This window comes from Tasmannia lanceolata, unplaced genomic scaffold (genome assembly GCF_043159265.1).
Source record: "Tasmannia lanceolata isolate RefF3 unplaced genomic scaffold, GAP_Taslan_0.1 ptg000003l, whole genome shotgun sequence".
In the NCBI taxonomy this organism is placed as follows: domain Eukaryota; kingdom Viridiplantae; phylum Streptophyta; class Magnoliopsida; order Canellales; family Winteraceae; genus Tasmannia; species Tasmannia lanceolata.
The window spans coordinates 1017970-1033415 of NW_027518680.1; the positions used below are offsets into that span (position 1 = coordinate 1017970).

Sequence of the window (15446 nt, forward strand, 5' to 3'; positions counted from 1 at the left end):
GCAGCTGCTCAGATAAGCTTATCTGAGCAGGACTTACAAACCATAGGGGGAACCACATTTTTTGGGGGATCCAAAGCATTCATTTGGAAGGCCCTTCCATGGATAGGGTGTGTACCAAAAATCAGATCAATAGGATCATCCTAACCCAATCAAAGGTGGAGGGGAAAATGGATAGACACCATGTGTCCATGTTTCTGCCCATTTTTTCCTCCACAAATGGCAGGGTTAGGATGATCCTATAGGGCTGATTTTTGGTACACACCCTATCCATGGAAGGGCCTTCCAAACGAATGCTTTGGATCACCCCAAAAATGTGGGGCCACATGTGTTTTTGAGCTCGAGCTCAGATAAGCTTATCTGAGCTCGAGCTCAGGAACACTTTCCTCTCTCTCTCTCTCTCTCTCTCTATCTATCTCTCTATCTATCTATCTATATATATATATATATATATATATATATATATATATATATATATATATATATATATAGGGAAATGATATCTGCGCCATGGAGCTTATAGCTCAGGAACACTTTCCTCCCTCTCTCTCTCTCTCTATATATATATATATAGGGAAATGATATCTGCTCCAAGGTGTTTCGATAAAGAAGCTCTCCACTTGTTTGTCGTGTAGTATTTTAAGGGATTTTAGAGGAGTGCATGTTTATTGAACACTTTCCAAAATGTCATTCGCTTTTTCCAAGGGAAACAATTTTGGAAAAGTTTTTCCACCCCAAAAATCAACTTGGCGACCCTTTGACGTGAAGTCTGCCCATAATTCACGCTATAAGTAGTGCGTTTTTGGGGCAGAGTTCAAGTAATTGTCATGTTTTGATGCATTTTCTGTGTAGTGTTTTTCCGTAGTTGTCGTATAAAGATACATTTTTCGGTACTTTTTTGGGTAGTTTTTCTACTTTGTAGCCCATTTCCGTAATTTTTTTCAAAACTTAGGACCTACGCCATGATTATTATTGCTAGCCTGTATTGATGGGATGGGGCATTAGTGTAGCGTCCACCATTTTACACTTCATGTTATTGATGGGATGGGGCTGTCATGTTTAATGGGGTAGGGCCTAGCATTTTACAGGGGCTTTTTTATTGGATAGGGCCCACCTTTTGCACATCATTTTTGATACATGGGCTTTTTTTATTGGATAGGGCCCACCTTTTGCACATCAGTTTTGATAGTTTGGGTCTCACCACTTTAAACCCATGCATAGCATGGGCCTGGATTACTGTGTGTGTGTGAGAGATCAGAATAGAAGGTAGAAGGGAGAAAAAGATGTGATTGGATGGAATGCATGTTTGTAACATAGTTTAATTCATAGCTTGCTAGTAATTGCATTTGATTCTTCTCCTTCACTTCTCATAGATACGGACACTGGGCATGCTAAGATCGCGATTCCAATCTTTACCCGGAGCCTTCAACGCATATTTGGTACCAACTGAAAAGACTCGAAATAGGGGATTTTCTTTCAAGAAGCGGTTTGCTGAGGTTGTAATCTTGTACTGTGGAAATGTGAAAGCACAATGTTTTGGTTCATTTGCATGTGTAGTATTTTGACCTCAACAACTTTCAGGTTTCCCCAAGCAGGAGAACTGAGGCAGCTAAGTTTGCTCAGTTATGGAATGAAGTTATATGTAGTTTCCGTGAAGAAGACATCATAAGTGACAGGAAAGGCCTCAGTTATATTAATGCTTTGTTCTGCTTATTCTGTTCCTTTAATTTGATTCAGTTGGAATTAAACTGGTATTTTTCGTTTAATCCAGGGAAATGGATCTATTACTAGTTCCTTATTCATCGGATCCTAGCCTGAAACTAATACAGTGGCCACCCTTCTTGCTGGCTAGCAAGGTCTGTATTATCATCTATCAACAGTCTTTGTCATTTTTGTTAATATACATAACTGTTGATTATTTTCTTTTCCAGATCCCAGTAGCAATAGATATGGCGGCCCAATTTCGAACAAAGGACTCTGATCTCTGGAAGCGCATCTGTGCTGATGAGTATATGAAATGTTCTGTGCTTGAATGTTACGAGTCTTTCAAAAATGTTTTACAGCTTTTGGTGGTTGGGGAAAATGAGAAGAGGTTTGTTCTATCATTCCTTTGTTTCTTTAACAATTTGGTGCCTATAAACCATTATTTCATGAATATTTAAATGAGGGGAGATCCTAAAATGGACCTCCTTCCCATTACTTCTCATTCTTGCGAGTGATGGGGACCTATGACAACACAAAGGGTATTGAATAAAATATTAGGGAGGTCCCAGTCTCATCTCTCCCACCTGTTGGATGGAAGGGGAGCTTCTTTCCATGGAGGACCGATTTATTTTTTTGCTTATTTAAATTCAGGCGCTCATTGTGACCGTGTTTGTACATACTACTCCAATGATAATATAAATGATTTTATTTGCAAAATCAGAGATTGAGGTTTTGGTAAAATATTATTGTTTTCATTATGTCAAAAAACTATTATTGTTTTCACTATGTCAAGTAGGTGGCATCATGATACCCATTGTAGAAGCTCATGGTTATCACAAGTATTTTCTTTTTCCTGCATGTAGTTATGCCTCCCTCCAATTTGTGGAATTGAATCTTTTAACTTGTACTCTAATATAGAAGGAGGTATAGTTTTAAGTGACTTTTCTTGATCCAATCCAGTATATTAAAAATCATGGAAACTTTTTTATGCTGTCATTTTTTTTTGCAATACCATCACTGCAAATAACTGATGTGATTTATATGTGTGAATGCCACTGTAGTTAAATGCTTAATTTTACTTTCAATGTAACAGGATAATTGGCATTATCATTAAAGAAATTGAAGGCAACATTTCGAAGAACACATTTCTTGCTAATTTCAGAATGAGACCTCTTCCTGCCCTATGTAAGAAATTTGTGGACCTTGTACAGATCTTGGTGAGTCATCTATAAGAAAAAATAATTTTCTTTTCTGTTAAGACGTTTTGTCAAGGAGATGGAATATGTGTGCACTATCTTTGACGATAAGGCTCCGTTTCTTTTGACGTAAAAATGGATGTAAATTTTGGTTTATGTTGCAAGAATGAACATCAAACAAATTTTATGCCCATTTTTATGTCGAAAGAAATGGATCCTTAGAGAATTATTACTATTCTTTTAAGAAAAAAGAGAATTATTACTACATTTTTCTTGTTGCAGAAAGACGGTGACCCATCAAAGCGAGATGCTGTTGTGTTGCTGTTGCAAGACATGCTTGAAGTAGTTACTCGTGATATGATGGTGAATGAGATTCGGTTCGTGATTAATGACTTTGGCATTCCATTGTTGAAAATTATTTTATATTTATCAAATAACGGTTTGTTTCCCTTAACTTTAACTTTCAGAGAGTTGGTTGAGCTTGGTCATGGTAACAAGGACTCAGTCCCTAGAAGACAACTGTTCGCTGGTACTGATCCAAAACCTGCTATTTCGTTCCCACATGTTGTAACAGCACAATGGGAAGAACAGGTATATACTATCTAAATCCGTCTCCATATTGAACCTGAGCGTGATGAACTGATAACTGACTCAAGTAAATTTATTTTATTGTAGATAAAACGGCTATACCTCCTTTTGACTGTCAAGGAATCTGCCATTGACGTGCCAACAAACCTTGAAGCACGTAGAAGGATAGCCTTTTTTACGAACTCTTTATTTATGGACATGCCCCGTGCTCCCCAAGTCCGAAAGATGCTCTCATTCAGGTCTGCTATGCCTTAAAATGGCTTAACAAGCACTTACCTACTCAGCATTGATTTATTCTTTTTTGGAATAGCCATAGTCGATATAATTATTAAGTGTTGTGATTTGTTACTTGGTCTGGCTACCACTAGTTGTATTTAGTGCAGTTTGGCTTAATCTTTGCACCCTTTGGATTTTAGCTTGCAGTGTTCTTTGAGACTGTTCTTGCTATTAATCTCTACCGTGATGTATAGTTTGTAACTGGTGAGAGAATGATAAATTGGGGTGGGGATACCCTCTGTCATCAACCCGCCCTAAAAATTGGGGTGGGGATACCCTATGTCATAAAAAAAAAAAAAAATTAGCCACAGATATTTTAATGAATTAATCACTAGTTGCAAGATGATGATGTTTGTATAAATAATGTTAAAGAATATAAATGTCAGTTCTCAAATTAGTTAGGAAGGAAGTGTCTAGGAAATGTTGTATAAATAATGATGAAGAAAATACAATAATTTGTTTAAATAATGATAAAGAAAATACATATATGTATGTATGTATTGTGGAATTAGCTTAGTGGTTTCTTGGCAGGAACTTATAAGATCAAGTTTGATTAAATGGCACATGATAGTACAATACTACAATAACAATATTAATTGAGTTAAAACTCGTCATAATGGAAACACGGTCACAGTAGGATAGTTGGAAGTGTGAACAGGAGCCTGAAGAAGATACCATGGGGGGAAGTGGCACCCTGGTTAAAATACGACCAAGTGAGCGTCATCAGTGCTTGTATGAGTCATTTGGGCCAAGGACCCTTCTTTTATTAAGGAATAATGTACTACCGAAGAAGGATAATAGGTCTTCTCTACAAATGCAGTATATATGAGTCTGAAATTTTCTTATCTTGGTCCAGAGAGTCTTATACACATGTTCTTCAAGGAAAAAAATAATTGTTACTCATCAGCTTTTCATATAAGCTAGTCTTCAGTGAAAAAAATTAAATTATTCAATTGCTTGTAACTATTCGTCTCACATAATTTTAAGAAATCATGATTAGATTATTTTCTTAAAGGCCGAGCCTTGGCGCAACGGTAAGTTTGCCCCATTGTGACCTGGTGGTCATGGGTTGAGTCACGGAAACAGCCTCTCTGCAATGCAGGGGTAAGGCTGCGTACATCTAGCCCTCCCCAGACCCCGCAATGGCTATGATTAGATTATTTTCTTATAGTGGAATATTTTACTTGAGATTTGCAGTGTGATGACCCCCTACTATAGTGAGGAGACGGTATATTCTAAAAGTGACCTTGAGCTGGAAAATGAAGATGGTGTCTCAATCATATTCTACCTGCAAAAGATTTTCCCAGGTTCTTGAGTTTTTTTACTAATCTATATCCTGCAACACTTCCTTTATATATATATATATATATATATAAGGAAAAGGTTTCTGAGCTCGAGCTCAGCCTGAGCTAGAGCTCTGAAACCCCATCTCCCATAGTTGTTTTAGTATATATAATATGGTTGGTTAATCTTGTGCCTATACGCTAATGAACTGTACCAGATGAATGGAACAATTTCATGGAGCGACTCAATTGTAAACAACGAAGTGAGGTTTGGGAAAATGAAGAGAATGTCTTGCATCTTCGTCATTGGGCTTCCTTGAGAGGACAAACACTTTGCAGAACAGGTAGCTGTTGCCTTCCATTTCCTGTTAATTTCTTCTAATAGCTATTCGTATATTCTCTAAAAGTGTTTTTGTGCTGCAGTTAGGGGGATGATGTATTACCGACGGGCTTTGAAGCTTCAAGCTTTTCTTGATATGGCCACCGAAAGTGGTAAGACCATAAAAGCTTCTTGTTAGTGTCTCTGATGGAGGATTTAATTATTGCTGGAAATACACTTTGATTGTTTATTTTCTGAAATTTACAGAGATTCTAGAAGGCTACAAGGCAGTAACTGATCCAGCAGAGGAAGAGAAAAAGAGCCAAAGATCTCTATGTTCTCAGCTCGAGGCTGTGGCTGATATGAAATTCACATATGTTGCCACTTGCCAAAATTATGGCAATCAAAAGCAATGCGGAGATCGCCGTGCGACTGATATATTGAACTTGATGGTGAAGTATGTTTACCTTTTCTTGCTTTTGTTCTGACTTTCTGTTTTATGGAATATTTCATCCTTTTGATTAAAATGTTTCGGAATATTTAAGTTAGTCTCGTTCTAAAAAAATGTGTAAGTTAGGCTCTCAGTTAAAAATTAAATAAAGAAACAGTGTTGTATAATGCGTTATTTGCAGAGGGGACATTCATTCTGTTTCAAGTGGTTAACAGCTGTCCTTTCTGTGCAGTTATCCATCTCTCCGAGTGGCTTATATTGATGAAGTTGAAGAAAGTGAAGGTGGCAGAGTACAGAAGGTGTATTATTCTGTATTGGTTAAAGCTGTTGATAATCTTGACCAGGTAGTCATTATTTAAATCTTTATTTAATTTCCATTATTTGTAATATTTTATGAGTACTAATTGATGTTCCATCTTTTCATATAAAAAGGAAATCTATCGTATAAAACTTCCAGGGTCAGCAAAGGTAGGAGAAGGAAAGCCTGAAAATCAGAACCATGCAATAATTTTTTCTCGAGGGGAAGCTCTTCAGACCATTGACATGAACCAGGTAAGTCAGAAGGAGCGTGGAATTCACTGCAATCATGCTTTGGATGTATTAACTGTCTGTTCTGATGTCTATGCTTAAATCACAGGACAACTATCTGGAAGAAGCTTTTAAAATGCGTAATCTTTTGGAGGAATTCAACGAAGACCATGGAGTGCGCCCAGCTACAATTTTGGGTGTTCGTGAACATATTTTTACGGGAGGGTGAGTATGATATCCGCTCATTCTGTGCATTGAACTGCTTGTTTAAATTACCTTGATACACTCGTTTTCTTCCTAACATGTGGATAATTCTTCCCTGTAGTGTTTCTTCTTTAGCCTGGTTTATGTCAAACCAAGAAACCAGTTTTGTCACTATTGGTCAAAGGGTTCTCGCTAGCCCACTCAAGTAAGTTGGTTCTCTTTTATTTGCATAAATGGGTTCATAATTAATATCAGCCTCTGTAATAACATTTTCCTATTACAGGGAATAGCATTACTGATGCGGTTTGTAGGCCCAAATAAGTGGCATATTTGCCCATTAGGAGTTATTTCCATATTATTTATTTTCTAGTATTCTTATTTCCATGTTATTTAGTTTTAGGATTTTATTTTCCACGTCATTTAGATTTAGGGCTTTTATTTATTTTCCATGGAATTTTATGTCAGTTGCCTATATATAGATCATATGTATTAGGGATTTTAAGTTTTGGATGAATAAAAATTGATAGAGGTTTCTCCCCTCCTCTAATTCTTCTTTTCTCCTACTTTTAGTTTAACTCTTCTTCTTTTCTTCTTCTCTTCTCTTCTCCTCTTCTTCTTCTTCTTCTCTTATTTTTCTCTTCTTCTTCTCTTTCTCCTCTTTCCTCTATTTCCCTTTCCGGTTCTACATCAATTTAGTATCAAAGCCAAAGATCCAAGAAAAGAACCCCATCACTTTGGTATCATCTTCTCCAACATCTTCCAAAGGTACCACCGAAGTGTTGTTTCTGCCCTTCCAACGACCCAATCTCTTAGTTTTTATTCCCAGTTAGGTTTTCCATTAAAACCCAATCCCCTTGCAGCTCACATCTTTCCCGGAACCTTCAGTCCACAACCCTTGTTAAAATCCCTGCCAGTGAAACCCACGAAAGAGACAGGCTCTATTGGACTTTATTGGGTTCCCTCTTCTTGCACGGCACACTGAGGGTGCGCATGCCACACTCGAGTTAGAGGCAAGTTATAGAAAGAAAAAGAATGACTAAAAGAGAGAGATGGCACCAGAGAGACGTGTCCTTCTTAATTTCTAAAGAGTGACAGATAAAAGGCAACACTTACTTGGTGCCTAAGTTACGTTGTGTAACTTGGGTAAGAAAGTCAGAGTTACTTTACTTTCTTTTAGCTACTTGCAGAGAGATGGTAACTTGCCACTTAAGTTATCCATTTGTTTCTAATTAAGGTCGGATGGTATACAAAAAAGAAGTATACCCCCCTTTTTGCCTCCTTCGGACACCCCTATTTCAATTAGCTATTCATTTTATATTAAACCTTTTTTTTCCTTAGGCAACCCTCCTTTTAAGTCTTTTTCAAAAGTTTTTATCTTTATTTAACACCCTTTTTCCCTTGCACACCCCCTTTCCATTAATCAATATCAAGTTATCACCCCTACTTTCTTCTTGGACACCCCCTCACTTAACCCCCCTTGTGTTAATTGCATTTACCTTATATTATAAGGTAAACATCCCACCCCCACTTTTTTTTCCTGGGCACCCCCCTCTTATGTTACGTTTACTTAACAGATTCTATCTTCTATTATGTTATGCGAATCTGTTGCAAACCGGAGCACGTAACTAGAGAGAAAAAATCAGGAAAAAATATAAAAAAGAACAAAAAGAATAGAAAAAAAGAGTTTCTCACATCTCACTCTCTCTACTCTTTCTCTCCTCTCACCATCTCGTTTATTCTCTCCTCACTCGGGCCATTTCTGCTCGGAAATTGGTTTCGTCATCACCACGAGCTTGAAGAGTATATTGAGCCCACTCTCAGCAGCCATAATTGAATGCAAGCACTACTACGATCAACTTTGGCCATCCGTCCGTTTTGGTCCGACTGCTGATCCGAGCCATCCGGGAGTCTGATTTGAGATCCGCAAAAAGTATTGTGTTCCATTCGACATCACAAATGCGTTTAACGGCTAATTTTCACAGATTACATCTTGGACCATGCGACGTTGATTCTCCCTACTATGATGGCTACACCACATGTTCCATATTTCTATGGTTATGATGACTACTACAATCCCTATGGAGATTTTGAGGATGCATGTCTAGAATGGATCAAGGCTCTTAATTCATACCATACGTACTATGGTTATGATGGATAACCATTCGCGGAGTTAAGGATACAGTGTACAACAACGCCAGGTCGAAATGGAGATTGTTTATGCTAGAGTGTCATTATTTGGGCAAGCCACCGTTCCATCTATGGGAAGAAGTTCATTGTGAGTTTATGAGGATTTATGCATATCAGTATCAGAAGAGGTTACTATGTGAGAGAGCAGTGTATAAACAAAGATTGATGCGTGAAGAAGCTGCTCGACGTAAATGGGAAGCCGCAGCTCGCCGTGAGTGGGATTTGCAAACAGTTTAGCTATTTCTTCTCCCCGACCACCTGTTGATGATATTAGTTCTAACGAATCTGAGAAGGTAGTTGCTAACACTATTGCGGAGCCCGATGCTAGTGTTGACAAGACCATTGTCAATTTTGAGGCCATGATTATGTTAGGTACAGAGTCCATGATGGCAGATACAGATTCATAGATGAAAGATATAGAGTCAGAGAGTCAAGTGACTAATGAGGCATTACCGGAGTATGGAGAGCTTGAACATTGCACTGAGGATATCTTTTCCACGTCAGGACAGGAGCATAGTGACAATGTTGACTCTATTGTGGATATTCAGACAGATGAGTTTAGCACATCGGATAGCAGCACTAAGCCCGATACAGATGGTTTTGTTGCTGATTCCATTGAGTCAGATTTGATACCAGCAGGTGATATCCTTATTGAGGCTGGTCATGGATTGGTACTGCCCATAGCTGTTATGCTGATCCCACCGATCTAGGAGTACATTGTTATCTTCCCAGCCAGTTTACTTCTTCAGAGTGGTTTGTGTTCTTTTGATTCTACATGGGTTATTTCTTTCATATCGTTCCGTTGGTATTTCATCACTTTCACGATTGTCCTGAGTATTAGACATCAGAAGTGCCTCCGACGGATTACGACTCCTATTGCTTCAGTGGATCGACTACATATTTGATCTAGGCGAACTAGAACTCGAGGGTGAGTTCTTTTCAAGAGGGGGAGAATGATGCGGATTGTAAGCCCAAATAAGTGGCATATTTGCCCATTATGAGTTATTTCCATATTATTTAGTTTCTAGTATTCTTATTTCCATGTTATTTAGCTTCAGGATTTTATTTTCCATGTTATTTAGATTTAGGGCTTTTATTTATTTTCCATGGAATTTTATGTCAATTGCCTATATATAAACCACATGTATTAGGGATTTTAAGTTTTTGATGAATAAAGATTGATTGATTTCTCCCTCTACAGATTTCCTCTTCTTCTGCTTCTATTCTTCTCCTTCTCTTCTATTCTTCTTCTTCCCCTATTCTTCTTCTATTCTTGTCTTCTCTTCTCCTATTCTTCTTCTCTTTCTCCTCTTTCTTCTATTTCACTTTCCGGTTCTACATCAATTACATATTCGAGAAGGTGCAAGTAATGTTCCAAATGATATATGGAATACCATCTAAATTTTCCTTGATTTGTAATTCTTGTCCTAAAACTCCCTAAATGTTTATGATACATTCCAGTTTAATTGAATCTGGACATAGCTTCCATTAACCTCATGTTGTAAGTGCTAGTTCATTGGCAATTATTTATCACTAGCTATGAAAAAAAAAATTAGTTTTTTGGTTCCTATAAGCTTTTGGCCTATTGAATTTTTGTTACATCCTGACATGGATAAGCATTCCAAAATGATTTACATTCTGCATTCTGTGTCATCTATGTCAGTTAATATCCAATTGCGGACATGGGCATTTTATTTTATTTTAGATATTTTTTTAAAAAATTTAGAAGTTATCTATGCTTGTGTTTTCTGTTTCCATGGTACTTACCATACGGTATTGTGTGCCATCTATGTTTATATGCTGTTTTCCAATTTAGATCCATATTTATTTGGTACATCCAGGTTTACGTTAAAATTTGTCAGTGATACTTTGGTTGTTTTCTACAACTACTTTGGAATGATGATTGACACACAATTTCGGCATTTGTTACAAAAGGAGTTGGATAGCCACCACACTGTTGAAAAACAATAGGAATAAGAACTCTCAGCATATTATTCTTTTTTATTGGTACAGGGTCAGATTCCACTATGGTCATCCAGATGTCTTTGATAGGATCTTTCACATTACTAGAGGAGGTATCAGCAAGGCTTCTCGTGGAATCAATCTAAGCGAGGACATCTTTGCCGGTAATGTTGCAATCTAAAAAGTATTATATTTAAAGGTTGCATGAAATGTATTTTTCTTTTTGACATGTTCCCTTCTGTAGGTTTCAACTCCACACTAAGACGTGGGAATGTCACACACCATGAGTACATCCAGGTTGGAAAAGGACGTGATGTTGGGCTTAACCAAATCTCACTTTTTGAAGCAAAAGTGGCTTGTGGTAATGGGGAGCAGATACTCAGCAGAGATATCTATCGCTTAGGCCATCGGTTTGACATGTTCCGTATGCTGTCGTGTTATTTTACGACAGTCGGGTTTTATATCAGCTCAATGGTAACCTTCATTGTACTTTATTACATGACTATGTTAGGATATTATCTGCCAGAAAAGGGTTGATACCAGAACCAGTTGAATTGAAATCCAGTCAATTTTTTTTTTTTTAAATCTGAATAAAAAATAAACTCAAATAAAACATCCAAAATGCTTTGTGTATTAGATATGAGGTGGATTAGGAAAAATGTGAAAATGTATATTTCTTATTTTAACGAAAAATCGTCATAAATGGAATAAAAAGGGAATCATAGGCTTCTTCAGCCAATTTACTGGGTGATTTAGTTTATAAGGCAGAAACATCAATCTTATCACTGGTGTTTTTTTTTTAATTCTATCAAACCATCCTAATCTTCTCATCTGTCCTGTGCAGATGGTTGTCATTACAGTTTATGTTTACTTGTATGGGAAACTCTACCTGTCATTGAGTGGATTAGAGTTTGCAATCGTTAAAAGTGCACGTTCTAGAGGAAATGATCCTCTGCAGGCAGCTATGGCATCCCAGTCCCTTGTTCAGGTAGGCTTATTGATGGCCTTACCAATGGTGATGGAGATTGGACTGGAAAGAGGATTCAGAAGTGCACTGGGTGACATAATTATCATGCAGCTTCAACTATGTGCTGTTTTTTTCACATTTTCTCTTGGGACAAAGATCCATTATTTTGGTCGCACAGTCTTGCATGGTGGGGCCAAGTACAGAGCCACTGGGCGAGGTTTTGTGGTTCGGCATGAAAAGTTTGCAGAGAATTATAGGATGTATTCAAGGAGCCATTTCGTGAAAGGGCTGGAGTTGATGATATTGCTAATAGTGTATGAGATCTATGGAGCCGCGGCAACTGACATAACTGCTTATATGCTTCTTTCATTATCAATGTGGTTCTTGGTGGTTTCTTGGTTGTTTGCACCCTTCCTTTTTAATCCTTCAGGCTTTGAGTGGCAGAAGATAGTGGAGGATTGGGAGGATTGGACTAAGTGGATAAGCAGCCGGGGTGGTATTGGTGTGCCTGCAAACAAGAGCTGGGAGTCTTGGTGGGAAGAGGAACAAGAGCACTTGCAGTACACTGGATTCTCAGGACGCTTCTGGGAGATTGTTCTTTCACTTCGTTTCTTTCTCTATCAGTATGGAATTGTGTACCACCTTCATGTGGCCAACGGTGAAAAAAGTATCATTGTAAGTAACTGAGCCCTGTTATTCTGTCTTTTCCCTTGCCATGTTATTTTCTTTTCTTAATTATTGTAATAAAAGATGGCATATATTAACATCATCATAATTATCATCGACTTCTCGATGATTGTTCTTTCTCTTAACGGACTTCTCAAGCTATTAAATTTGATTCCACAAACAGGTTTACGGTCTATCTTGGCTCGTCATTGTTGCTGTCATGCTCATCTTAAAGGTTTGTTCTCTGTTCAACTGCAAACCGTAAAGTTCAATACTAGAATTCCATGTTAAAAATTCTGGAATAATATTAGTTTCACATGATTAGTTTTACTAGTGTTCTAAATATGATTTGAGACATTTTACTTTAGGTGGTGTCTATGGGTAGGAAGAAGTTCAGTGCAGATTTTCAGCTGATGTTCAGACTTCTCAAGCTATTCCTCTTTCTTGGGTCTTTGGGAACTCTCGGCATCCTCTTCACATTCCTTAATCTTACAGTCGGTGACATCTTCGCGAGCCTTCTGGCCTTCATGCCAACAGGGTGGGCACTATTGCAGGTAATTTCTTCTTTATGAGGCTCTTATAAAAAGATTGCACATGATTATCAGAACCGGAGGATAGTTGATTTATTTGGCTTTTCTGACCACTTATTTGTGTATTGTTGAAACAACATTGGTTTTTTTTTTTTTTTTGAGAAGGTAACAACATTGGTATTATTAATAGGATCATACATTCATTTGCTGTAAGCATTATTTAAAAACTCCCCAAGTCAATCATAAATTCGCCTGAGTGGACTCTAGGTGAAGCTCACGGATATTATCTTAGCATATCTAAGAGTTAGTCTATTTATTGCTTATTGTAGGAAGATATTGTGCAATGCATGGTTCTATCGATTCAAGCGATTTCTTCTAGAAATTTTGAAAATTCATATTATGTTGGTGAGCAGATAGCACAGGCATGCAGGCCAGTGATGAAGGCTCTAGGATTGTGGGGTTCTGTCAAAGCTCTTGCAAGGGGATATGAATACATGATGGCGCTCGTGATTTTCGTACCAGTAGCCTTTCTTTCGTGGTTCCCATTTGCTTCAGAGTTCCAGACCAGATTACTGTACAATCAAGCGTTCAGTCGTGGCCTGCAGATTTCACGAATTCTAGCTGGTGGGAAGAAGCAGAACTAAAAAAAGTAGCCTTTCTTTCGTGGTTCCCATTTGCTTCAGAGTTCCAGACCAGATTACTGTACAATCAAGCGTTCAGTCGTGCCCTGCAGATTTCACGAATTCTAGCTGGTGGGAAGAAGCAGAACTAAAAAAAGTAGCCTTTCTTTCGTGGTTCCCATTTGCTTCAGAGTTCCAGACCAGATTACTGTACAATCGAGCGTTCAGTCGTGGCCTGCAGATTTCACAAATTCTAGCTGGTGGGAAGAAGCAGAACTAAAAAAAGGAGACAAGGGATGTCGTGTTTTTCAAGAGAATGCAGATGTTGCTAACCAGAGCGGAATACCGCATGTGTATTGTACGTGGTTTTCGTTTCTCTTTTGAAGCTTTATTGTAATCTGTAACATCGATTCTGGATGTTATATATGAACTATATAAATCCCGATCATTCTTCGATAAATAGCTAAATTTTACGCACATATGTAAGATGTATATCATGTTGTTGACTCTCATCTTCCTCTAATATTTTAGTTTGTTTTATTGAAAAGGAATTGATGCACAATGAAGAAAGCAATGACTATGTCTCCATAGCATAGATCTTCTTGGGAAAGCTTTCTCCTCGATTACTTTCATAGAAACCTGTTGTAACTGTTAGGTTCAATAAATATGAAAAGGACAACTTCTCTTGGAAAAGTATCTCTCCTGTTTGGATGCTTGTTATCTATAAAAGAAGATGAATAGTATGGTTGGTGGCGGCCAAATGTACGTTATTGAGTTATACGTTAGAAAAAAACAACAATGAACCCTACATGTACACTGATTGGTGATCCATTAGTACGGCTAAGATGGAGGTCAAAGGGCCAATGTCTACTCATGGATACAGTAAGGTCAAAACCTGTTGACCCCCATTGCCTTCAGTAATCCTTTGAACATTGTGACCCTTTTGCTGTAACACTTTGACTTGTACCTTTATGGACCTTACTCCTCAACATTGAACTTGTGTTGATTATTTGATTTGTGGCTTATATCCTTTTTATTCCGCTATGAACCTCTCTTTTGTAGCATGCATGATCCCACTTTTGTAGTGCATTATTATGTACCGGGCTTCGGTTGACTGTGGTTTATCATTTTCAGTGTTTGATCTCCTGGAGTCGTCGAGGAGGCGCCGGCATGATCTTTGACTTCCAATTATCATTATTGTTTCAGTTTTTTTATATTCTTTAGGAAGTGAGTATTGTTTAGGATTTATTAAGACTATGTCATTTGATTATTATGGGTTTTGGGTTAGATGAGAGGCAGGTAAATAATTGAGATTTAATTATTGGATTGATGTAAGACCTTTAATGCAGATTATTTAGACTATGCCAGAGGGTTTTTGATATTGCTTTCTTAGCCTTGTATGCTTGTGAAGCTTACTTTGGAGGTATACGGTGTTGTCCCACCCTTAAGCCCTGCGTTGTGGATATGTGTGTATGTGTGTGGCTTGGGGGTGTGGCAGCGGGAGTGGTGCCTAACACCTTCCACTTGCGTAACCTAGTATAATCTAGAATTTTGGTTAAGCTTAAGCCTTACATGGAGTCAATTAAGGGACCTTGGCCCAATCCTAGGTGGTAACTCTACAGTCTACAGTCCTTGTCAGATTCGGTTCTGATAAGGATCTTGATTCAATTTCAAAAAGGTTTTCCTAAAACTTTGGAATTTCAAATCATTTCAAATTAACAAGGAGATCAAAGGGCCAAATCTGTGGGGGGACCGCCCGGGGACGCTATAGAAATTTGAAGACTCTGCTGGGATTCCCCTTTTCATTTTAATTGGTGTACAAGTGGTTTGGAATATTCATGTTCTCACTCATGCCCTCTCAATTCTCTCCCTCTTCCACTCTCTCTACTCCTCTCTCAACACTTGGTAAGCTAATGTTCCATGAAAAAAGTTCATGGCTGCCAAACATCGCTTACATTTGGGCCCTGT

The 15446-nt window shown here is 38.0% G+C and overlaps 1 protein-coding gene and 1 non-coding gene across 2 annotated transcripts in view; both read left to right on the forward strand.

Moving 5' to 3' along the window:
* LOC143846975 (callose synthase 5-like) overlaps positions 1–14040 on the forward strand; it is a 35904-nt gene extending 21864 nt beyond the window's left edge. The window contains exons 21-42 of the mRNA XM_077355614.1: positions 1371–1493; positions 1579–1670; positions 1766–1853; positions 1929–2089; positions 2795–2918; positions 3180–3274; positions 3365–3488; positions 3573–3724; positions 4959–5068; positions 5263–5388; positions 5468–5536; positions 5631–5820; positions 6047–6158; positions 6247–6366; positions 6452–6567; positions 6668–6751; positions 10747–10859; positions 10940–11169; positions 11540–12337; positions 12513–12563; positions 12697–12882; positions 13272–14040. Coding sequence (XP_077211729.1) covers positions 1371–1493; positions 1579–1670; positions 1766–1853; positions 1929–2089; positions 2795–2918; positions 3180–3274; positions 3365–3488; positions 3573–3724; positions 4959–5068; positions 5263–5388; positions 5468–5536; positions 5631–5820; positions 6047–6158; positions 6247–6366; positions 6452–6567; positions 6668–6751; positions 10747–10859; positions 10940–11169; positions 11540–12337; positions 12513–12563; positions 12697–12882; positions 13272–13502 — 3495 coding nt within the window. The 3' untranslated portion in view covers positions 13503–14040. The remainder of the gene's footprint in view (positions 1–1370; positions 1494–1578; positions 1671–1765; positions 1854–1928; positions 2090–2794; positions 2919–3179; positions 3275–3364; positions 3489–3572; positions 3725–4958; positions 5069–5262; positions 5389–5467; positions 5537–5630; positions 5821–6046; positions 6159–6246; positions 6367–6451; positions 6568–6667; positions 6752–10746; positions 10860–10939; positions 11170–11539; positions 12338–12512; positions 12564–12696; positions 12883–13271) is intronic.
* On the forward strand, positions 5465–5551 carry LOC143870191 (small nucleolar RNA J33). The gene has a single exon (XR_013244982.1). It is a non-coding gene; the product is annotated as a small nucleolar RNA J33 (small nucleolar RNA).
* Positions 14041–15446: the final 1406 nt, after the last annotated feature.